Genomic DNA, 25,000 nt, shown 5'->3' with positions numbered 1-25,000 from the left:
TCCGTAACTTGGTCTCTGTTTGACCTAAAAGCATCAAAACTTGGACAGATGGCCAATCTCAATGTTATCTTTCATGTGATAGTGTCAATTTATCGATTGGTTGAAATTTGAAACTCGCCCCAGTTCCCTGCGCAATTCCTGAATGGCCTAACGTCTCTGCTTCACGATTGGCCTATTCTCGGTTTTCACATGACGTCACGGCTGCTATGTTGGTGCCCTTAAACAAAGAAACGGCGGCCATATTTGTGTCCCCACCCAATCCTCCGGGAATTGAACTCTACTATCATGCAAACGATTTCTTTTGTTTTCGTTGAAAAACATGACTGTTGATCACGTGCGTGAAAACCAACAATACGTTTCTGCTTCACGAGTAACGACGATGTCAATACCCGCTTAACAAGATGCAATTATCGTGACGTACAGATCACTACAGCGACAGGAAAGCCGTGTGAAAACACCCTGGGTTTTGTTTGTACACGCTCATCTCCTAAAACGAACATCAGCAATCCCTGTTTTCAGAAGTGATCAGAAGACTAAGAAAAAACTCTCGGCAATGTTAAAAAAAGTCTGGAAAGAATTCATAGCCACCTTAAATTTTCAAGTTTTGAAGGCAGGTCTGAATCTTTGGAAAACATTAATTTTGGATAGAATGGAACGAAACTTGTAAAAGGAGTAACATTTTTCTTTTTCAACAGAGATATACGGATTTGATATTCTTATTGACGAGAATCTGCGTCCTTGGCTGTTAGAAGTAAACTTGTCACCTTCCTTAGCCTGGTAAAGCAACAAAGAAGTTCGTCTGTTTTGAGATTTTCAAATTGACCCTTCCCACATTAATTTAATTTTGCCACATGATTTGTTTATTATTTATTCAGTGACTCGCCGCTGGATCTAAAGATCAAGTCCCATCTTGTCTCTGACATGTTCAATTTAACAGGTGAGTTAAGGAAATAATGCTGAAATATCACTTACCACTTTCCTAATTTTTTGTTACTTTGTCAGTTTTGGACAGAGCGGTATCCCCTTGTAGTGATTTTCATCCTTCTTCTCTATGATCTCTGATTGAACAAATACTCGCGCCACTTCTCGAACCATCCGAAACCTAACCAGTGGTGGTACATTTTTTAATCTAGTATTTATACATCGTAATTTTTAGAGTAATTTTAGTTTTGTAGTAGACCGTGCATTTTATTTAGTACGCACGCGTTTCCGCCCTCACGCTCATTGCTAGTTGCGTGCATTTCATTGTTCATTTTTTACTGGTTTTATTAACTCTACTGGTAAGCTTCAGTTGAAGCAAATGTCAAGTGGAACAGTGCTGAAATGTTTGATGTACAGAAGCTGTTTTAAAATAGAAAAAACAAATGGACGGAAGATTGGAAAATTCACGTTTATTATAACTGTCTTTCATTTTAGGTTTTGTGGCACATGACCCGATGGTTCGTAAATTTCCCACTAGGCGTTTTGTTGATCCGTCAAGGAACCGATATCAGGTAATCTGAGGGATACTAAATGAAAGGAAAACCCACCTCACCCCCAGTAATTCCCAACTCCTCCCGCAGTGATTCTCGAGACGATTCCGTCGGGGGAATGTGGATTTTAGTTCGTTACTGAGGACAAATAGCCTTTTGTTATCTTTTTTTAACTTGTGACCAAGAAGGAATAAGAAATTGCTGCGCGCCAAAGTACTTTAATACAACGAAAGAAAAGCCTTTGTACTATCGATTTTTGTGTCATGCCTCGCTGTATTTTATTTTGGCAGAGGCAGCGATCGGCCACATTAAGTGGAGCTTTGATTCCTAGCACGAGACCGCTGTCTTCGGGAGCCAAGAAAAAGAGTGAAGATGGTTTGACGGCAGAAGAGTCGAGGGTATTACGTCACACGCGCGAAGAGTATTCAAGGAGGGGAGGGTTTGTCAGAGTATTTCCCACCCCAGACTCCTGGGAAATGTACGGGTAAGAATCCAACTTGGTAAGCTGGACGTCGCTGGGCTTTTCGAAACACTGGTCACCAAGAATAATCTTCTTCAGGATGACACAGAAACAATCAAACTCAGTCCTCCAAACTCTTTTCGGTTGTAGAATATATACAAGGCGAATTGGGAGCTTGAAGTGAAGATACATACATGAATCTTGTTAAAGTGGTACTATGATCAAAAAATCGCTTCCTTTTTTTCTTTAGTCCGCCATTAGTCGCGTTTAAAACTGACCGACTGGACCTCAGAGGGTTGGATTTAGGAAAACGTTACGTCATTCCCTCAATATATAGCTTACAATTTCAGCTTGTAAACGCCGTTTATTATGTATGCAAAATACGGGTTTAAAAACCTGAAAGCCCGAAACTCCCGTGCTGCATATGATTTCAGTCGCGTACAAACGCATTGCGTTCTTGAACGAGTGAGTCTTTGACGTCACTTTCTCCTCGATCCAGCTCTTTCAAGATTCTAAAGTTAGTAATGGCGGACCATTAAATAGAGAAAATCCAGTTAATATCAATAAGTGTCTTTTTGAAATTAAGGCTTAAAACTTGGGTCACTTACTGGTTAGTTAACGTAGTTTTGAAATCCAAAGGAAAAAAAATTGATGTTTTTTCCATAGTACCGCTTTAAGATTTTACGTCATGGCAGTTATGAAAAATTCCTGACAACTAAATTCCTGGGCTTGAACTGGACTTGAACCCGTGAACCCGTGAATACTGCAATATCATTGTAGTGCTCTACCGATTGAGTCCTCAAGACAATCGGGAACTGGGGCCCGTTTCTCGAAAGTCCCGAGACTTTACGGGCCATTTTCGGGTGCCACACTTTCCTCTGTATTTCGGGAACGGATAGGATTTAAGTCGTCAAACTTCACGGCCAGTTTGCTTTTTGTTACCTTGAAATCATGTTAAAAGATCGGCTTTCCTGAACAAGCGGTTGGCAGGTTCACAAATGGATTTTCGGGCCCGAAAAGTTTTCGTGACTTTGGAGAAACGGGCCCCTGGTCTTGTTGTGAGTTCATGGGAATCCTGTTTTTCAGTCTTTTGTCACTGCACTGGTAAACGTATCTGAAATCTTAGCATAAGGCTTTAAGCTTTGGGACTGTGACTTTGTATGTGGAAAAGTTCAAGTCGACACGCGAGTGTTAAAACCCAAATGGAAGGAGAGAACCAGCTGGCGCAGTAATAAGCGTGTTCGGTTTGATATCAGGACCACTGTTGAGAAATTAGCTTAAAGAGGCCATTCAGTGCCGTAACCACAGGGATGCCTAGCCCATTCGTAAAGGTTTATCAAGTCTCACATCCCCGTTTGATCTTCAAATTTTCAGATCCTTTTTGGAGCATCGAACAACTCACAACCATTTGCTGCATTCAAGACTCTTCCCTGGCAGGTGAACTCCTTTTGTCCTATAATGTTTTTAACTTCTTGTAAATTAATTTCTTTTATTTCATGGTCGGTCGAGATCAGCTCGTTCTTGTTCGGGTTACTGTCGGAAACATAAAGTTTCTGTGGACATGCATTTAACGGTCAATTTCTTGGGTACCAATTCATCTCGCTATCAGGACGTTTCGCGAGCAGATCAGCTCGCCACATTTTGATGTCCTCTTTGTTCTTCAGTTGTGACACTTTCGGCGCCTCAAAAGATCTTAGTGGCGAACTGGTTGGTAGCTGATGTTCTTGGTGGCGAGATGACCGTAACATCGATTTTTTTGTCGTAAGCCATAAAACAGTCGACTGTAACTACAGTCAAATATGCAGTATTCAAGTATTTTCGTCTCTTGTTTCAATGCAGAAAAACGTCTTTTCAAAGACCCAGCACAGCAAGTTATTCCTCTGCGAGCGCTCGAGCCAGGTTTGTGTGGGTGGGTGTGTTTTCGCCGATTTTTCTTTGGTAACTTTCGCAGACATTCCTGTCATATCATATACAGTAAACACCTGCATATAAGAACAAGTGGATTAAGAACATCAGGCTGAAATTTGGCCAATACAGCACCATATAAATAAGAACAAATTCAGCCTTATAATTAAAACATGTTCTTGATACAAAGGGAAAGGGTATTAGGATAAGGAAACAATACAGTACAGTAATTTATATCAAAGTACTATGGTGCTCAGGACCGTTACAAACTATAGACCTTATTCATAAATGGCGGTGACATTTATAATTCTTTTGTCCACGTGCAAATTTGCCTACCAAGCCTCATTTTAGAGCAAGAATTCTTTTCAATTCACTGTATGGTATCGAGGCTTGGTAGGCTAATTTGCACTTCGACAAAATAATTATAAATTGGCCGCCATTTATGAATAAGGTCTATAAAATATATTTCAAAACAGCATTGTATGTTATTAAACCTCTAGTAACATATAATTTGAAGTATTTCTGAAACCAATTTTAAGGCTGATTTCAGGCTGATTTCTCACTAAGCACCCCTCAAGTAAGAACACGATCAGCCTTAAACCTGAAAAAAGTGCTCTTATATGCGGGTGTTTACTGTATCGTTTTATGTCTTAGAAACGTCACTTCTTATGGAGCACCGCAACCAAAGGTTACACCAATCATTGGAACGACCGAGGTATGGATGGGTGTTTTCATAGTTTTACACGGTTTTTGAAGTCATTGGCAAGCCTATTGGGAAGTTATTATACTCGATGCGAAGAATGGAGAATGCGAACATTAGCAGCGAGCTTGAATAGACGAAGAGTCACTCTTTGTACACTTTGTACAATCATATCCTCATTTTGTCCGCTGGCGACTTTTGTTTTTAACAGGTGTCTGAAAAGATCTGCCTCAGTATCAAGGATAGGATACTTTGCTACGAAAGAAAACTAGACTCTTGGGTGAGTAAAGTATTTTGCGGGTGCAGTCGTAATAGAAACGCTGGGACCACCGTTGATTTGTCTCTTCAACACCGGCGACGTCCTTAAGGTGCCTTCCTTTTTGGGCAAAGTTGAAGGATTAACCTGTAGCCGTTTTGTATTCACATTCAGTCGAACTCCCATATTCGTATTTCCAGTATTGGACTGGAACTAGCCAACCTCGTTTCCAGGGTCTCTCTCTCTTTTCCCCCTTTAAGAGAGACCCTGGGAACGAGGTTGGGAACTAGCTTGCAATGGAAGCTAATGCGGGGAAATATATTAAAATAAAAATATATATCTTTGAAAAGATTCCTCAGCATTAGCCTCCATTGCAAGCTACGTTCCAGTCCAATTAATGAAAATACGAATATGGTCTATTTATAGGCTATTTCGGAGAGGGCTAAAGTCAGCTGAAACATTAAATGTGGCACTCCAGCAAAATGCGATGAAATATTCGTGACAGGCACCTAAATCACCCCTCCACTGTGTTAAAAATGTCAGTTTTCTTTTCTTTTTCCTGCAGAGTCCCTCTCTCCTTCGTACGAAGAAAGCTACCCCAACATCAATCACAGGTAAATATTCCGTCTCTTAAAACAGTTTAGAATCAAAATGTGTTGTGGCATTAAAATGGAATCAGTTGTTGTTACAGAATACTTTCGTTCTTCTGTGTGCGTTTGTTATTATGGTCATGTTTTTTTTTTTCAAGGTACATCCGCAACAAATCACGAGTTATCAGCAAAACCTCGTGACGAAGTCACCACTCCGCGTGCGACACCCGAAGGACACGTGGGAACGAATTACACGGAAGAGAAACCAGTTTCTTATCACGCAGGCATGGGATGTTGTTCTTCGTCATTGCTTTGTGTCCGTACATCGAATCCTTTGGTAACTTTCCTAATGTTCAGTGTTGTTTTGCAAATTATTGTTGCAGATTTGAGGCATTTAAGAGTTTCCGAATCACAGGCGCCGGAGTCTTCATCAGGTCCTCAGCATCCTCACTTTAAACTATCCTATGATTCTACACGGGCACAAAAGCTGCCATTGCCGATCAACGGTGAAACGGTGTCGAAGCAAGTACTGTCCAAGCAACCGCGGTATCAGCCAATCAGATTGGATGACATCATGTCCAAGGCGGGAACACTTACGTTAGTAATACAGTTACGAATCCACCAAAAGGTCACTAACGAACCAGGATTCAGAGCCTTTATTGGTCATCTTTCTACAAAGAAGTCTCAACAGGAATCAATTCGCCACTAAATATTCTTATTGTCCTTTAGATGTGGAAGGTGTCGGAGCGTGATACTAGAGAGCTTTAGCAAAGACAACGGCGATGGTAACGAGAGCGTCACACATTTGCATATTTAGTGGGCAAAAATAATAGCTTTGCACGCTTTGCACGTGCATTTTTCATTTTTGTCCATTTTTTTGCCGTTGTCTGCAAAACAACAACGTGAAATAGCCAAATTTAAGGTTTTATGGAGAACGCCAGCACTTGGAGATAAATTTTCATTTTCTCCCCTAAGGGACTGCCAACACTTTGTCATATTAAAAAGCTTGGAATAGTCGCGAAGTGGTTGCAATAACGCGAATTCATGTTTTTAGATGACGTTCTCGTTGCCTTTCCCGTCGTCGTTGCTAAAGTTCTCAACTGTTGTGCTGGCGAAGTGGTTGGTGGCGAGGCTTTCTGATGGCAAGGAAGACATCAAATCGATGAAATCCAAAAATTATCACTAGCAGACCAAGCAGACCAATTCTTCAAGGCTTTTTCTGGTGGAAGATGGCTTTACTGTCATCCATATCAACCCAATCAATTATCAACATTCTTATCCAGCCCTCTATCTATGATTTGGAACATTGCTTATTCACAAAAAATAGAGATAGGCATGACATAACTCCAAAACTCTAATCAAGCATAACTTTCTCAAACGTAATTTATAGTTAAAGGATATGATTTTGTCCGCCGTTTTGGGCCGAAGAACTCCAAGTGTTGGTAACAGTAGGATTTTCTAGTGATAAGCTACAACGTACTTTAAACACTATCCAACTCACAAGTATGGAAGAGGCATTTTCTGTTGTGTACTTTTTAAAGGTATCAATAACGAAAACAAAACTGGTTCTTTTCACAAATCCTATTTTTAGGACGCTTCAAGCTAGGCAAGCGTTTGCAATGTACCTTCAACGAGTTCAACAAAGATTGGTCCATGAGACTAGGTGAGGCCAGATTATTTTAAAACGTAAAAGCACATTTCAGCTTTTCGTGGATATCTTTTTATCTAGATCTCAGAAATTTGCTGTTTACTCCGTTCATTTTTAGTTACAATTCAGAGGACTCGTCGGACACTGCAGACTGCAGACAGGACGACCAAATGGTTGGTCTTTTAATAAGTAACTTTTTTGATTCTTGCAGCGTTTTTCAACCGACGACTTTCAGACTTAAACCAAACTAACTACTTTGGCCAATCACAGCAAACGTTTATATGAAATTAACCAATCATGATTCAAAGCAAGCAAACGTGTAAATTAAATTAACCAATCATAGTCAAAAGCAAGTGCATGTAGCCGGCGCAAAGCGCGGGAAACGCCTGCGAGCAAATCGCAATTGGTCTTTGCTTTAAACTGTGATAGGCTGGGAATGTGGCGGGAGATTTCTAAGCCAGCCGCTGAGCGTTGTAATACAACATCATAGCAATCACGAAAGGTACTTTCGACACTTACGCGAAAACCGCTCTTGCTGTTCCTTCCCGGTCATCAATTGGCCACTATCCTCTTGCCTTGAACTAACTTCTGCTTCTTTTCCCATTCAGAACTTGGTGATTCGTTTTCTAAAGAAAGCTGCAAGTAACCTGCAACAGCCATTCAAGGTTGTCGTACCGAGTCACAAGTTACCTTTGCATGACAGGTAGGTCAGGCATTGTCTCCTTTGGATGTCACGTGGCGGAAAGTTCTCCTGTGCCATGTCCTTCCTGTTGGATGAAAACACCAGGAAACAGCTTCCATATGAAAGAAGAACATTCATTTGATAACGGAACTCTTCTTTCCTCGAGATGGCTGCTGGTCACGTGATCGAGCAAAGGGCACTATTTATGTGTTACTGTTACTGTTACTGTTACTGTTACTGCTCCCTTAACGCCGCACGGCGCTGTTGGGGCCCAGCAGATGAAGCAGCCTCACGTACAAGCCCACGCCAGCCATCGCGGCAGCCGGCAGCCCTGGTAGCCGCTATGAAAATAACAATATTTTTTTCTCTTCTTGTCATTCCAAGATTCTTCAGTGACTGACTTTATTTCAGTGTTTTCGTTTAATTGTTTTCTAGGCGGCGTATCTTGGCTAAACAGCTCGGGGACTTTGTTCGAGTTTATGGGAAGGTACTTGTCTTTTTTTAGTATTAAAACTCCCGCCTTTACATGTAGTTTTAAGTAAGAGAGAATTTTCTTTACACTGTCCTTTTACGGTTTGTTAGGAAACCATACAAATTCAAAACCGACAGGAAATAAACCGGACATACGGGCTTTCAAGGAGCAACTCATTCGTTGGTGATATCCCGGATGAAGAGTTCAAAGTTTTCATGGCTATCGCAAGGTAACACAACACCAATCGGAGGCAACAGCGAAATCAATTGGCTGTTACTTGCTCTTGCGCATATTCCCGCGCTTTGATGCCGGCTGCACGAATGATTGGCTGATTTAATTTTTAGGTTCTGTGATTGGCCAAAGTAATGACTTTAAATCTGGTTTTACGGCATCCCGTTGAAAAAGGGTCGCGTCGTACCTCATTGAATGGGCTTCAGGATTGGCCAAAAGAACAATACAAGGAACAAAGATAACAATGGATTTTAGCACAGAAAACAATAGGAAGTGCGACACTCTACAGCCAATGAAATATATTGTTCAACAGGAACTGCGACTCTACCCTTGAAAAAAGGTCTTGGCTGCGGCCGTGTCTTAAATCATTACCTTTATATTGATAATTTATACTTAACAGAAAATTCCCCAGACAAATTTTTATCAGTAATTTCAGGATATCTGATTACTCTTTTACGTTTGAATACATTTAAAAAAACGAGTTTGCTATATTTTTGCGCAATTTAAAAATAATGTAAACTTGGCCACGCGGAGTGTCGACTTTGCCGGAGTTGTTTTATACTTACATCTTCTGAACAACTACGTTTGCTTGCAGTGCGTAATCCACGTAATACACAAATGATTAAATGTTATTCCCAATGCGTTGCTGCCAGCAAAACTCCCTATAAAGTCTGTGAACGCCATGCAATTATTTCTTTGCTCTCATAATTTGCTTGTCCGTTCAAGCTATTATTTTTTTACTTTCGGCAACAGTGAGACGGAGCTTGAAGACTTGTTAACTACCTACACCAAACTAAACAAGAACGCTAGCGTGTTCTTGGGTGGTCGTCGTTCGGAAAAAAGCTCAGAGGGGAGCACAGAGAAGGCGCCCTCGAACGACACAAGTCTGTCAAGGAGGAAAGAGACCCAAAGGAACACGTGGGGGTAAGCGTGGTGAATTGTTCTGAACATTGATAAACCTAACTCGAGCTTCGTGACGGTAAAAATTCAGAACCGTTTAAATTATTTCCCGTGTTTGTATTTTATATTACGTTAAATTCAATCAACTCGGCCATAGCATTCGTGAAGGGGAAGGGAGGGAGGGGCTGCCAACCAACACTAAGAGAGGAGGGTGGAGCAATTCAGGAATCTTTGGTGCGAGAAAGAGAAATCAGCACTGCATGGTCAGTCTTCGTAATTAGGGAGCTTAAGGACGGTGCCTACTAATTAAAGATATTTTTGCCCCGGTGTGTGATTATGCAGGAAATGTAGATCTTATTAAGTCTTATTGAAATCCAAAAAGAAAATTGGGGGTAACCACGCATTTTTCAAAGATAATTCATGAATAATATTCGCAAAAAGGTTTAAAATACAAAGCAATGTATGGCGTTCTTTCTCAAATTGAAGCTTAATTATCTCTCAAAAATGCATGGTTACCCCCAATTTTCTTTTTGGATACCAAGAGTACTTACTAAGATCTACTTTTTGCGGATAGTTTTAAACCGCGCAAAAATATCCCAGTGTTAGTAAGCATCACCGATAGGAAATCCGAGTATCTCGAGATGCGCAGAACGTATGCGCAATAACAATAGTAGGCACCGTCCTTAAGCAGGGACGATGACGACCATGAGAAAGTCACATTTAACAATCGGCTAAGACCAGTTTCAACACTTGAAAGAAATGTTCTTATTAGAAGGATTGACACAACAACACTATCACTTAACAGCAATGTTATGGTACCATATCAAACACCAATTATTGCCGAAAAAGATTTGGTCATTTTTGTGACGTAAAAAGGTTACCGTGGCAACAGGAAAGTCCTGCAAAAACACCCCGTATTTTAGCTTTAACTGCTCATATCTCAAAAACGAACACGCTGATCCCCATTTTTATTTCTGAAATGTAATCAGCATGCCAGAATGAAACTTTCTGCAAAGTTTAAAAAAATTCTGTGCAGCGGATTCAGAGCCACCTTAAATAATTGAAAAGATAAGGTAGCTCTGAATCCGCTCCACATAATTTTTTTAAACGTTGCAGGGAGTTTTATCTTGGCCAGCTGATCACTTTTGTGTAATCAGGGCTCGTACGCGTCTTGAAAACCCTTGAATTTTGAGAGTACATTTTCAAGGCCTTGAAAGTGCTTGAAAATGTCTGCTCTTCTTTCTTGGTCCTTGAAAGTCCTTGTATTTTATCTGACCCACATTTTTGATCTTTGAAAATTTCAGTAGAAATATTCGGGTAACCAATCATGTCATACAAACGCGACGAGCTTTGGGATCGAGAATGGTTACCAGTGCCTTGCATTATTTTTGCGCATGTACGTTGTGGAAAATGAGCAAGAATTGTACTGTCAGACTATTTCCATGGGTAAATTCTTCGACGTAAAATAGAGGTCCTTGAAATTTACAAATTTGGCCTTTGAAAGTCCTTGAAAAGTCCTTGAATGTTTGGTCTGAAAAAGTGTACGAATCCTGTGCAATACAAAATTGGGGTCACCGAGTTCGTTTTTCAGATATGAGCAACGGTCTCGTAGTCGTCTTTGCTTCAGGTCCCTAATAACACAGAGTAACCCGAAGCACCAAGGAGAACGTATGATTTCACTTTCTCACTTTGCGATGTGATTATTCAGTTATTCCGTGAGATTAATCATGTACCAACAACCGTGATGCTGGTTCTGTTGTTAGTGTGGGAATAAGATTGTTTTCTTGTTCTCATTGGTTTGCTTTTTTTTGTCAATTTCAGCGTCAACTCATTTCCAGGTGATCAGTCGTCAAGGCCCATGGATGAACTGAATAGTACTGGAACTTCGGTTACAGATCGACATACCAGGGCGCTGACAGCTGTGTCTGCATATGGCGCATCGGTTGCCCTCAGGAAAAATCGACAACGTCCATTGTCGGCCAAAGTCCCAAGGTTACAAGGTGAAATATGTGGACAGTCATTCAGTCCTTAATTGTTTGTGAAAAGCAGTTTTCGTTGTGAGATCCCCATCCTACCCGTCCTCGTTTCGCTCCCACACTTACCCTTCCCGTCTTTGCATTCTTATACACTTACAGTAGCCCGTTGTTTTATATGTAATTTAGTTAACTGGATTTGTATTTTGATTAAATGGATATTCTCGTAGCTCAGGATCCAACATTTTCCATAGCTTCCATTGCATGTTTGTTGAAGTTGAATTTGATTACATCACAACTTGGCCATTCGCTAACCAAATCATTTATCGCCCGTAGGAGGTGACAGTGTACCTAGTGCTGGTCGTCCTGTGTCGGCGAAACCACAGTCACGTGACGCCAGAACCGACGATTCAGATGACACCACCGGCGTAGATAGAGGCAAGTAGTCCCCATACAAAAACATGTAATGTTGTATTTAACATGCCCAGCCCGCGCTTTCAGCAGTTTATTAACAATGGTGTGCAAACAAGCTACCCAAAACATCTTAGACTTGTATTTCGGTGTTTTTACAGCCCATCCTTACCTCGGTCGGCAGTTCCGCGTTTCTTCTGCACCAGTCCGACGCGAAATGAATGCTGATAATGGCAATAAAGGTAAGTGCGATTCGAGTAAGGATAGTCAATATACTGTTGTTAGGTCTTTTTTCAGAGGATAAGGCAATTCTAGTCACTCCTGGTTTTGGTCAGTCAAACCGTGAGCGAGAAATTATCGCCATTCTTATTCCTTTTACGAATATATCTAAAACGCGAGAAAACTATCATACGTATTCAAATATGAATTACAAGCAGGTAGTTAAACTCTCCCGTTGTCCTTTTCTACGACATGGTTGTAGGTAAGAATCATAACAGCAATGTTAATAGTCAGATCGTGAAGAGGTTGAATAATTGCGTTACTTTGTCTTTGACAGGGCACGCATTGGCTGATGAGAGTGCAGTCGCTGCAGCTCTTCAGCGGTTAGCTAAGCGACAAGCTGCGCGGCAGTACTCTGCGCTGAACACCAGTGCCAACATTGGCCACAACTGGGAAGACTTGTTTAAAAAGATGGACTTCAACCAGGAAACCGGCGACGCCGCAGCTTACAATCAAGAGGAATTAATAAGCGTAGGAGACGAATTCTCCGATCCCCGTTCAGATGTCGCTGATAAAGCTACAAGATTTGGCCACCATGACCGGCATACAAGTGCAAACGCCACTTTCGAAACATTTGTGAACCATGATAGACGCCCCGTGAATGACGTCATACATCGTCACTTACCGTGGTTTGATAGTGCCACTGATCAAGGTCGTTTTAGAAGCGCGGGCATGTGTTCAGAAGAAAGATCTAGTCTTATTGATTCGAGAAAAGAATTTGCGGGAACAAATGAAATGCAAAATGAGGAAAAACCTGCAACTGTTCAAGGTAGAAGTCCGTCTGTTTCCAGGGAGGAATATAATAGACACATGAGACTGATAAGTCAGAAGCTCTCTGAGGAGAAACTTCGCTTACAGAAACAACTACAGCAGTATCCATGCCTTCCTCGTCCTCCGCCCGCGCGGCCAGGCACGGGCACTAAGAAGAGCGCTGGTCACAAAAGGATAGTAAGGTAAGAGTTTGCCATAACCAATACCATAACTAACAAGCGCGTTTGGAGTAATATCCTGTTTCGAAATCATCAAAACCACTGGATCAAAGAACTAAAGGCGTCTCTATACAGGGTTAGCCTCGACCTAAAAAATATTCATCAATATACCAAAGAAAGTGTGAAATTTTGAAAGAAAACGTCATTCACAGGTGTGAAGAAATTTCGCTGAAACCCTTTGCCAATGCGTCTTTTGTATTTTTGGTCAGCGGTTAAAGTGAAATTCAAAATTGGACGATTTCTTGGTGATAGTTTTCACATCAATCCTTCCTTTGAAAATGTATGTAGCATTTAACCCAGAATGAAAATTTGGGAACAAGCGTGACTAGAGGACATAGGGCTCCGCTTAAAATGCTTAAAACATCTTAAGTCCTTAATTCCTGATTCGAATGGTTCAGGGAATAAACTGGCATTTTTTCTCCTCAAAAACAGCGGGTAATGTAACTTCGACTCTCGTCTTTTGTTCTTGCTGATGTGTGAAATGTGCAAATGCAAATGGCGTTTTCCCTTTTTAAAACCGACACTATTCAGCTACTTAGATTTGAGCGTTTGCGATCCCTCCTCATTGAATGACAGTATAGAAAGTGTTTTTTGTTTAACATCCACGATAACTTTTGACTGTGCTTTATTATTGGTTATTTCTGAACAGATTAGCTGCGTCCAATTCCCCGCCAGTTTTTGACGTCATATCAGGAATGACAGAGCTGCCACACAACGATTCTCTTTGACAGCGGTTTTTCCTCATCTTGGGTCTGTTAATTGAAAGTCAGAAGGGTTAACTTTCCTGCAACCCGTTTCTTCTTGTTTCCCTGGAAGTTTTCATTGATGTACATGCCCAAAAACGATATTTATTTCAATTACTATTTTTATACCCAAAAAATTATCTTTGTTAGAGACTAGTCATAAATAAGACACGACAAAATCTAATGAAGATGGTTTTATTTTCTTGTCTTAAATAAATTTATAACTCCCATATAGCATGTTCGAATAAATTAAAAGTCCAAAATTTTACAAAGAATTTCAATGAAGTAGTTCTAAACTTGACTTTTTACATGCAAGCGCAACATACGAATCGTGTGGTAAGTTCGGCTCCTAACAACCATTGCTTTGAGGGGTGGGGGGAGGGTATTTTTCGCAATGTCATCTGTGTCCGTTACATAAAGTAAAAGACGAAAATTCTACAGATTCTCAGTTCAAAACGCGCAGTGGGTATTTCAGATAATTCTAAAAATGTAACAACGCCTCGAATAACAGCTAGGCGCGCAGTGTTTTGGATAATCAAAGATCATGCAATAGGTATCCAAGGGATCCAATGGCCACAAATAAATCTCGTGATTAGGTTAACAACCAATCCCGTAGTCGGTCGAACAAGCGTAAAATCTTTATCCGCCAACGAAAAACGATTGCTCATCCTTAGTGTAAAAATCTGTGAAACTCAAGGGGATGTCACAAGACAATAACAAAACTGATAGACGAGAAAACGAATCAAGAGGTTTCACAGGTATTTACACCACGATAATTAACAACAAATTAACATTGTGATATTAATATCCCGTATTTGGGTTTCCCGTCACTAGTGCCAGCTTCTTCTCGATCATCCTCACTTAAGCTTGGGCATGAATATGAAAGCTTGAGCCGCGAACCGGTAAGATTCGTGTGCATCAATGACGTTGCTGGTGACATGGAGGGTGTAGTACAGCGTGAAGCGCTAAGATCGCACTGTTCTAAAGTCCGAAGAAGCTCTCCTTGCGTGACATTACCAATGTCGTCACGTTCTGAAATGTACAAACGAGCCAAAGTGTGTTATCTATCGCCTGCGTTAAAGGAGATATATAAGGGTCTAATTGAAGCTTCAAGACCCCTACCCCTTCCCCGAGGAATTTGACGATATTAATTTGGGGTGGGGACTTTGAGGTCGACTAGGAGCCTAGGAACGAGAAACAGCCCTATATTCCTGTCACGGCGTTTTCACAGGCCGATTAACTTTTAGATTGAATTTCCTGCGGATGAGACTCCCGCCGGGGCCCGATGACCAACCACAAGAAACTCACTTGACGTCATAGTGTCACCGAGGGTAAATAAAGATGTATGATATATGATATATATGACCGAACCATAACTGCCTTTGTTTTTTTCTGCGGAAAAGGTAGTCTAAAAATACATCGGTCTGTAAAAATACCGTGACATAGGCTTAGTATGCGAGTTATTCCCTCCCAGTCATGGGGTCCTGGGCCGACGTTCATTTGTCTGTTATCGGCGTAACAACACTGAGTGTGCCCTGATGTTGTTTATCGTTGACAAATTTTGATTCATCCCGGAATTTTTATACATACTTCGTACAGTTGTATATTAAGATATGTGCTGGGCGCTAAAAAATGCGAAAGCAACTTCAGTTGCTCAAAACAGATAACGATATGATCACAGGGGGATCGTGTATGTGCATGATTCTTACCTGTGGTCTCGACGGATTGTTTTGCCGCTATCTCTAACGCCGTTGTCAAATCCCACATCTGAATAAAATTTTTAAAACACCGGACTTTTAAAAATAAGGAACTCTGGTCTGATCTGTCCACTTGGCGTCAAGAGGTACCCGCAAGACTACAAGTACTCTGGCGATATACTTAACTTCATAGACACATACACAAAACAGGGGTGGGGGAGGATAGATTCAGTCCAGCAGTGAAAGATGCGACCGGCCGTACCGGATATCTATAGAAACCTTACACAACGATGAAGTCTTCGAAAAAACGCTGCGCACCCGCAAGTACTTTGCAAATTTTAGAACATTTCTTTGACGTCTTCTGTAAACACATCGACTTTGTATGTCTAAACGTTAAGTTCTTTGCAAGACGTGAACACACGTAGTCGAATTGTAAGGACAGTCGTCCCTATCGAGCTGTGGTGATAACTTGTTTATCCTGTTTGTTACCTGTATAGATCCATTTGAATGTCCAGTGATCAGATATCGCCGGGGCCTGGATCCCATTCTGCTTGACGCATCACATTCGTGTACACAATACGAAGTGATGTTGCTGCCATCCACTGATCGAATTGTGCAGATTCTGAAAAGCGCATAACAATATTTAACAATTATTTGCCGAAGGCGAAGTGAATATTGGTGATTATTATTCATTCAAAATATTTCCCGTTTCTGATTGGTTAAAACCAAACGCATAATTCACCATAACCAGCTGATGTTAACCAAATTTGGAAAGAAACTTCGTCATATTGAATCAATGACGTCAAAAGTGCAGCCCGCTACAGATTATTGAACCGATGACGTCAAGAGTGCAGCCCACTGCAAATTATTGAACCGTTGACCGAAAAAAGCTGGGGACGAGATTGTGTTATTTTTGTTGAGCAGAAAAATGGCTGAGAGTAGGTTTTGAAGTTTGAGCGAAGAAAATATTTTAAATGAATAATAAAGCAATTATTGAATTCGGCTTTCGTAAAATATGACGAATCCTGCAGATCTCGGAGGATGTTATCCACCTCGGCCTTGGTGGATAACACCCTCCTCGACCTGCAGAATTCTTCGTATCCTACTCAGCCTCATTCAATAATTGCTAAATATTTACCGAGACGTAGTCAAGGTAAATATCCCCCAATGTTCGCTGAGCCTGAGGCGAATAATTGTCTTAGTTTAATTTTCGGCGGTGAATATCAAGAAAGTGCAAAACAACAGGCTACAACAAGATAAAAAGGCACGAGAAGTGCTTGATTGGCTTAGCAGCCGCGCCTCCATAATGTTATATTCACCGGGTAGCGCGGTGAATATAACACTAAATTCTTATATTTACCGCTGAAAATTATACTAACGATTATTGGAATAAACAGTGCTCTGCCCGACAAATCTAGACAAACTAATGTAAAAAATTCGTGGTAATCGGCCCTTACAACAAGATCAACGTGTCATTTAAGAGCTCTCTATGTGGTATGAAAGCGCCCAAAATCAGCTTGAGAAATGTAAACCAGCGGCAACGAAGCAAAGCTTCCAAAAAACGCGAGCTTTTTAGTGTTAAATTTACTCTTCCTTGTATCGCTTTACCTTTTCCCAGTCGAGGAAAACCGTACGATCACGTGATCTGTGTCTGGAACAAGCTTCTGAATGAACACCTGCTGGTCATCACGTTCGCCAAAAGGGCCTGGGACAGAGGGCAAAGTAGATATATTACTGGCATAAAAAAACGAAATTGAACTCGAATTGAACTATCCTAACTAACTCAGACACCGACAGATTTGAGAAGCAACCAGTTAAATTCTCAAATGGTATGCTTCGACTTCAGTCGCATAATACGGAAACTTTTCATTGGATTACAACTGTGATCACTAGTTCTCAGCACTTGGCACCAGCATTAGGTTTGAAGGTTCAAATTTTTATTAGTACTCGTGTTCAGAATAGGAAAGTCATAGTTGTAGTCGCAATTGTTTTCCTTTCTAAAAATGCGATTACTGTGCCCGACACGACTATACATCAGTTTTCAACGCAGTTACAATCATGAGAACAATAATGCGTTTGTTGCCTTTTTCTGTTATTTTGAACCAGACGAGAATGACACACAAAAGAGATGGTTTGCTTGTTCCTCTGTTTTCATCGTAAGTCACCTAACAAGAACTACTATGCATATCTTGCTCAAGGAAGCTACAAGAAAAGCGATTTCGCTATCCTCTGTTGAATTATTTTGTGCTCAACAATCGATATTCGTATCATGTGAAGAGACATCGCTGCCAACCAGTTCCTTGACGTATTCACTTACCTATAACATTACCAGCTAACAAGCTCGGGTGAGCATCTTGCGCCTCCAGAGAGACAACGTTGAAGGACGCGAGGGGTGTGGAACCGGGTTGTGTGGAGATCATGCCTCTGAAGCGTGTCACATTCCATGTGCGCACGTGATTGTATTCTGAACAGACGGATACGAGGTTTTTCTCGCTAAGCATCACCTTTAAGACTGGGTTCCGATGAACCATAAACGTCTGAAAGAGCTGTGGTCCGTGGCCCACTGTCTCGGGGTGCTGTACTATGACTCTCACTGTTCCAGAGCTGGTGCCGTAGGCAATCTCGATCCAATTCCCACTTAAACCTAACAAAAAAAAAAGTGAATAAAAAACTTTGCAATTTGTCTTGCGTATACTACTGTATAGTGATATCCCTTGAAAAATCCAATTCGCTATTTCCCCCATCCCATACATGTAATGCAATACGTTTCGGGGGTGGGGGGGGGGGGAGGGGGGGGGGTTCTGCAAACCAAAGGACTTGAATCACAATATACCATTAAAAAAATCCCCGTTACTTTTTTTGGAAATGAACAATCGACTACTGTATACCAAAGAAACTCCTTCCACATGGACAAAAACTGTTTACACTTGCATTGCCAGGAGCGGAGATTTGATTGGAACAGAGCTTGTCATAAGGGGGGGATGCATCAGGTTGAAAACCACTTGCATGACTTACAAGTCTTGGGTGTCAAGTAAACACTGAGTGCCGTAACCATGTCCTCATTGGGATCTTTATACAACTCTGTCACCAACAGATCGTTATCCTTCATCCTCAGTGGGAACTTTTGCATGTCTGTGAACAAAACAGATATTATTTCAAGCCCACAAACCAAATATCATTACCCGATGAAGCTTGATCGTTCGTTGTTTTAAAATGCCCTAGATTAAGCTAATACAAGACCAGCCTGTGATTAAAGGCCCGGGCAAATGTGTAAACCGATTAGATGTAAAAAAAAAAAAAAAAGAAATTTAAGATCGAGGACATAACTCTCAGAGCGTTACCGTGCCCGTAGACAGAGATAAGAAAATCCGGACAGCACGAAGAACCTATCAGATGGCAGGATTTAACACCGTGCCCTCTTGGGAAAAATAAAACATCTTACTTTCACTTGCTGTCTGACAATGAAAATTACCAGCAGTTAAGTTCCCTGCTGTCTATTCTAATACGGCTAATGTTGAATATCAAAAGAGACAAATTTCTGATCAAATTTTCACCAAGAGAAACTGGAAAAAAAAAAGGGCGACCAGGGGCCCGTTTCTCGAAAGTCCCGAAACTTTACGGGCCATTTTCGGGTATCACAATTTCCCTTGTAACTCAAGAACGGAAACGATTTAAGTCATCAAACTTCACAGTCATTTTTCTTTTTATTACCTTTAAAAGATTTACTTTCCAAAACGAGCGGTTGGCAGTTTCACAAATGGCTTTTCGGGCCCGAAAGTTTTCGGGACTTTCGAGAAACAGGTCCCTGGTCCGAACTATACAATCTTTAAGCCCTTTTTGAACCTACCAATGTAATAAATAGAGCCATTTGTACACCCAAGAAGAAGAAAAGAGCCTGCAGTGTCATAACTGGAGATTGGCATGACATCCTGGATCTAAAGAGAAGACAAAACCTTACCAGCTGTGATTTATACTGATCGCTCTGTGTGAAAAAATGGAGGTGCACCAAAATTACCACAACCTTACAATTTTTTTTTACAAGGCTGCCCTTGATTTGCCAAGAAAAAGAGCTCAGAAAATATGCCAGTCACTTTAACCGATAACTATGCCTGCTTTGAAAAGTAGATGTAACTGTGAACAACACTAGTATAGCAAAACATTCACATACACTTTGGAGGCACGATACCCACAGGGAATCTGAAGGGATCAAACCAGTCTCAACCAGCCACTGGGTAGTCTAACATCTATCACATGATCATCATCTTTCAGGACAGATGTGCATCCTTTTTTTTTTTTTTTGCGTTTTTTAAAACCACGACCTATCTCGAAAATGAAACACACATTACAAATTTAAATATTACCTGCCAGTGCTGTGTCATGGAATTCCAAACTCCTATTTTTCCAGTATGGCTTGTGGCCACTAGTTGACTTCCAATGAAAAACAGTGCATCTACCGGCACACTGAGGTTAAATGTTCCTGTGAATGAACATTTTATCTTTGTCACAACCATTGTCGTCATCATCATCATCATCATGGAAAAAAGGGTCAACCCCCCTTAATTTAGTAACCTAATTATAATCAATACACAATACAACCATTGCTTCCCCCTAATGATGCCGCTGTTGTCACAGAGTTAAACACTTTTGCTGTCATGTTGTAGAAATCATTTCAGTTTTGGGTGTCGCTTAGATTGCTTGACCTTGATTTTCTACGCATGAGAAAAAAACAAAAAACCTGAGGGAAACCTTCAAGAAGAATGAAGGATCAACAAACTCAATCTATGTGACAGGAAATCCATTTCAATGCAGTAACTCATTGGTGGAAGGAGAAGGCTTATTCCCCACAGCATCAACCCTGCTCCCCACAATTAATTGGGAACTCAGGGCGGCTTTCAATTGAGTGTCGAAAGTAATTAGCGAATTGCTTTGCTTTTGCATTACTTCACTCAGTGATTGGTTCAAGGTTCTCGCGCCACTTTTTCAACAAATCAGAGCTCGCACAGGCACATTTTCCCGCGCTTTTTTTTGTGTCGGCTACGTGTAATAATATTACTCCAAGTTTTGATTGGCTTACTGGATTGTCTCCGTCCTTTTTGATTGGCCAAAGTAATTACTTTGGTTTTGGTTTTACGACACTCAATTGAAACTCGCTCTAAGCAACGACAACAGCGACCGCAACGAGGTTGAATATATATTTGTGTTATTATCACTTTGTGACTATTTCAACCTATTTAATATGACAAGGGAGTGGTAGTTCCTTAAGAAAGACACTGGTCAGAACGGCATTTAATTTAGGGGAGACAATGAAAATTTATCCTCAAGTGCTGACGTTCTTCACCTCAAATTTGGTATTTCACGTTGTTGCTTTGCAGACAACACCAAAAAAATGGACAAAAATAAAAAACAGCATATGTGTGCGAGGCGTGAGCTATTGTTTTTGCCCACTAAATGCAAATTTGTAACTTTCTCGTTGCCGTTGCCGTTGCCGTTGCTTAAGTTCCTTAATGAAGGTAACTCACCAATTTCAAATTTCACAACACCTTGAATGTGATCCGTAGTAGTGAAACTCCACAAGCGGATTTTCCCTTCTGTAAAAGATAATAACGATGGATCATCTATTTACATATCTTACAATAACAATACTATTTTGCTTCAAAACAATTTAGGTTCTTAAGAACTACTAGATTACTACTTGTTTCAAAAGACTCACCTGATGAAACTGCAAGCATTTTATCACCAAGAGAACTTGACGACACTTTGGCATTCAACGCCATTTTTTCCACGCAATTTTCCAGATAAGGAGTGGAGAAGATTAGCTCCCACCCTACAGAGTCTTTGGATCTAAAGACAAAGATGTCCTGGTTTATAAATTTACTCAGTATACTCATTTACTGTTTATTTTGGCGCAATTAGAAGAAACGAATAAAATGAAAACTTGGTGTACTTTCTTATACATTTTACCCAAGATATAATTGTCAGGTCAAGATGGAAAATCATCCATATAGGTGGTTTCCCAGTTATGTCATCGCCGCCATGTTGGTGGACGAAAACAAAAGATTGCAGCATTGTTGAGTGTCTAATCGGCGTGGGTGGGTGGGTCATTGGTCCCTAACCCTAACCTAACCCTAAACCAAACCCTTTTGTTTATCAACGACTGGAAATTCTCGAAACTGACAAGACCTAAGACCTAAGACAAATTTGGACCGAGCACTGAGGGAGCTAATATAATAAATCTTTTTTTTTATCTTCAAACAAACACGACCCACGACCCACCCACCCACGTGATTTAGCCTCACCCAGCATTGTCATGTGTCTCCAGAGATTGGTTGCAGACCACGTATACTATACTTAGAATGGCTAATTTTATTACTGCACTAACCTGTAGCAGAACACTGAATGAGCGAAGGCAACTGCTACAAAACTGTGATGTCCAATGACCATCAGAACTCTCCTGGGGTCCACATCTGGAAAGAAATTACTTCTGATATTTATTTTTCATGAATGTTTGCAGAAAACATCCTTGGTTGTCTACAGTGACAACTTTTTTGTTGGCTTGAAGGAAACAATCATTTGGGACAATAATTACAGAACAGAAGTATACCAAATGTTCCATAATTATTGTTTTGTTTGGTTTATTTAAATCCAGCCTGTGCAAATGCAACAGTATTTTGCAAAATATATATTCTCCTCCAAACCACAGAAGGATAGGGTTAGACTCCGTCTATTTCAAATGCAAGCTCTTTTGGTAATGAAACTATCAATGTTAAGCCCCAGGGAGGGGGGTCGGGCATGGAGTATTCAAATTCCCCACCCCTGGGACAAAATAATATTGGTCAAAATGTCCACCTGGCGGCAAGCGAAGGTGGTAAAATGTCCTTTGTACGATCAAAAATCGCTAGCCTGGGGACTTCACCTACAATCAAAATCCCTACCCTGGAGCATAAAACTGTTTGTAGCACCGGGGACTCAGCAAATTCAAAAGCTGTCACACTACAATTCTAACCCTACTTGTCTTCATCATCAATAACCAGAAGAATAATACCAGGCAAAAACTAAAAGAAAAAACTTCCCTTTCCCAATGTGCACAAAAATGATGCATTCTAGTCAGGCCCACACCAACATGCAATGGTTTGCTGACAACAGAGAGAAAATATGTATTTTATAACAATAATAATACTAATAATAATAATCATCATCAGCAGCAGCAGTACTTTATTAAAATTTCAGGCTTATCAAGCTGCCCACAAGTTCTCCAGATACTAATCGATTAGACAGTAAATTAAATTAAATTAAATTAAATAACAGCAGATAAATGAAAAATTAGTTTTTTGATGAGGGAGAAACTGGATACTCCAGAGAAAATCCTCCTGGAGAGGAGTATAGACTGAACTAGCAGACTCAACCCCAGGATTCGAAATGAACACCCGCCCGCACAAACAGGCAAGTTTCAGAATTGTTTTGGCAAGTACTATAATCACGGATCACTCGCCCAGTTTGGCGAGTAGGATTTTCATACACAGAATACATTATTCAAACTAAAAATAACTTTTTACTTTCAGCTTTAAAAAAAGTACACTGTCCACAAGCAATAGCTAACATTGTTTCAATTTGGAGATATGGAGCAAAATTGTAATGTGGTTGAACCACCATCCATTCCCTCGATCATTCACCATTTTCAGTGTTTTTTTACACATAAGTATTGTGGGCTCCTTTTTTGTTTTGTACAACTTCATCACAATGATTGTCCCTACTTTTACAAATGATGCAATTTAATTTGCGACTATAACTTACGACTAAATTTTCATATCTTGTTGCACCTTTTCAAAAAATTTTCGAGCCTTGGGTATGTTGTGAAAACGGTTTAACTAGAGTCCAGCCTCATTGCCAAAAAACGCATGGAAACTGCTTCGAACTTTCATCTTGCGAACAAAATGGTGTGTTTTCTTCAATGCTTAGGAAAATACCGGTAAGCATTTCAAAATAGTCAATCTCTTTGGCTCTTATGTTTGTGCCAATGGTAAGCAGCTGCTTTATCACTAATATCAGGCATTTCTTCTGTTTTATGCGGAAAATACAGTAAATACGCAGACGATACAGATTTTAGGGAGTTATGCGGATCTGCATCACCAAATCCTGTCAGATGCCATGAAATTGGTTCGTAAACAGGAAAAACTGGACTTCCATTAAAGTGGTTGTTACATGATGGGCATACTTGTGCAAAGTAATACCTCTGGTAATGCAGGGAGCTGCAAAATGCAAGAAAAGGGACATTTCCTGCAGCTTTTACTGAAATGTACTTTGCTTCAGGTTGTGTACATTCACTGAGTTTCAAAGTGGTCATGTCAAAATGTGGAAATACTTTTCTGTATCAAAAGTGCATACTGAGAAGAATACCAGACCTCCTCCGGAATACAAAAACACACAGACAAGGAAATTTTCACCGAAGAGGCAAGTTAGCCATAACAGGTTGCAAAATGGTGAAAAAGGTGTATTTGACTTGTCTGTGGTGCATTGAGAACAGAAAAGCATTAGAAACATGGAACGTTCTCACCTGGAGTAAATTTATTGATGGATGCACAAGCTACAAAGCATAATCAATTTCTTATCAAGAGAAAAGTGCAGCCCACTTCCTTAAAACCCAGTTTCACGGGATAAAACCCCACCAGGGAAAGATACCTAAGGTATCAAATGTAAATAAGGTTGTATCTTTGATTCATGAGAGAGGGAAGGGGCAGATCTTTTTTAATGAGGAGATTAGGCAAGTGAAAACTGATCTGGGTGAGTGTGGTTTGAAGGTCACTCGCCCAGATGGCGAATATTACAAAGTTTTAGTTTCCAACCCTGAACCCAAGTATGCTGCTCAGCGTGGAAATCAAACGAAGAACACTTTGCAGCGCTCCAGAAATGGTTTGGAGGCAGGGTTCCCCCATGTACTCTGCAAGGGTAAAACTGCGGTCAATTTTTGTGGTAATTGTTCCCTTAACTCTATTACTCAACTTGTTGGGTCAGGTCTTCGGCTTTGTCAGGCTTTTGACCCTAGACCTGCCTCTTATCTAGAACACTGCATTGCAAGGCAAGTGCTCTCATCACAGTCTTGCCCCAATTAAACCAGAATAGTTCAACAGAAAATTACTTTAATAGGTAAATTTCTAAAATGGCAAAACTTACCCACTACACCGGCTGAATCTTCAGAGATTTCTTCGATGCCAGAATTCCTGATTGGTGATGCATTTGTTATTTCAGACTGTGGTGCACTGACAACTGTGGATGCTGAACTTCTTCTTGTGAGGGTAGCATATGAAGAACGTCTTGACAGACAAGGAACAGGAAATTCTATCAGGAATAAAATATTGTTGTTAAAAGTGTTGTAAATTATTGTTATTGTGGTGTAAATAATAATAATAATAATAATAATAATAATAATAATAATAATAATAATAATAATAATAATGAGCACAGCCTTGGACCTCTCCATTTTTTCAAGCAAATCGTATATACGTGTATATATGGGTTCTTGGGCATTTATGACATCTGGGAAGGAACTGGTGCACTGTATTAAGTTCAGGCACGGAGGCTGCATACACCAATAAAC

The 25,000-nt window shown here is 40.5% G+C and overlaps 2 protein-coding genes across 5 annotated transcripts in view; one reads left to right on the top strand and one right to left on the bottom strand.

Moving 5' to 3' along the window:
- LOC138026250 (tubulin polyglutamylase TTLL5-like) overlaps positions 1–13,899 on the top strand; it is a 28,745-nt gene extending 14,846 nt beyond the window's left edge. For 2 of the 4 annotated variants that reach the window (XM_068873516.1, XM_068873515.1), the window contains exons 14-35: positions 696–777; positions 876–937; positions 1,417–1,493; positions 1,763–1,956; positions 3,307–3,369; positions 3,772–3,831; positions 4,492–4,552; positions 4,749–4,817; positions 5,359–5,407; positions 5,542–5,667; positions 5,767–5,980; positions 6,975–7,046; positions 7,150–7,204; positions 7,640–7,734; positions 8,149–8,200; positions 8,296–8,414; positions 9,170–9,340; positions 11,138–11,316; positions 11,626–11,727; positions 11,862–11,942; positions 12,257–12,932; positions 13,618–13,899. In XM_068873516.1, coding sequence (XP_068729617.1) covers positions 696–777; positions 876–937; positions 1,417–1,493; positions 1,763–1,956; positions 3,307–3,369; positions 3,772–3,831; positions 4,492–4,552; positions 4,749–4,817; positions 5,359–5,407; positions 5,542–5,667; positions 5,767–5,980; positions 6,975–7,046; positions 7,150–7,204; positions 7,640–7,734; positions 8,149–8,200; positions 8,296–8,414; positions 9,170–9,340; positions 11,138–11,316; positions 11,626–11,727; positions 11,862–11,942; positions 12,257–12,932; positions 13,618–13,696 — 2,738 coding nt within the window. In that variant the 3' untranslated portion in view covers positions 13,697–13,899. Of the gene's footprint in view, positions 1–695; positions 778–875; positions 938–1,416; positions 1,494–1,762; positions 1,957–3,306; positions 3,370–3,771; positions 3,832–4,491; positions 4,553–4,748; positions 4,818–5,358; positions 5,408–5,541; positions 5,668–5,766; positions 5,981–6,974; positions 7,047–7,119; positions 7,205–7,639; positions 7,735–8,148; positions 8,201–8,295; positions 8,415–9,169; positions 9,341–11,137; positions 11,317–11,625; positions 11,728–11,861; positions 11,943–12,256; positions 12,933–13,617 lie in introns of all 4 variants that reach the window. The other 2 variants (XM_068873513.1, XM_068873514.1) reach the window with 1 other exon arrangement.
- LOC138026263 (BTB/POZ domain-containing protein KCTD3-like) overlaps positions 13,891–25,000 on the bottom strand; it is an 18,241-nt gene continuing 7,131 nt past the window's right edge. The window contains exons 7-18 of the mRNA XM_068873534.1: positions 24,577–24,741; positions 21,788–21,872; positions 21,119–21,249; positions 20,928–20,996; positions 19,770–19,885; positions 19,256–19,343; positions 18,424–18,540; positions 17,726–18,052; positions 17,017–17,113; positions 15,898–16,030; positions 15,421–15,478; positions 13,891–14,743 (exon numbers count right to left, since the gene is read on the bottom strand). Coding sequence (XP_068729635.1) covers positions 14,499–14,743; positions 15,421–15,478; positions 15,898–16,030; positions 17,017–17,113; positions 17,726–18,052; positions 18,424–18,540; positions 19,256–19,343; positions 19,770–19,885; positions 20,928–20,996; positions 21,119–21,249; positions 21,788–21,872; positions 24,577–24,741 — 1,631 coding nt within the window. The 3' untranslated portion in view covers positions 13,891–14,498. The remainder of the gene's footprint in view (positions 14,744–15,420; positions 15,479–15,897; positions 16,031–17,016; positions 17,114–17,725; positions 18,053–18,423; positions 18,541–19,255; positions 19,344–19,769; positions 19,886–20,927; positions 20,997–21,118; positions 21,250–21,787; positions 21,873–24,576; positions 24,742–25,000) is intronic.

Source organism: Montipora capricornis, chromosome 12 (genome assembly GCF_036669925.1).
Source record: "Montipora capricornis isolate CH-2021 chromosome 12, ASM3666992v2, whole genome shotgun sequence".
NCBI classification, from domain to species: Eukaryota; Metazoa; Cnidaria; class Anthozoa; order Scleractinia; family Acroporidae; genus Montipora; species Montipora capricornis.
This window is presented reverse-complemented; position numbering and strand designations above follow the sequence as displayed.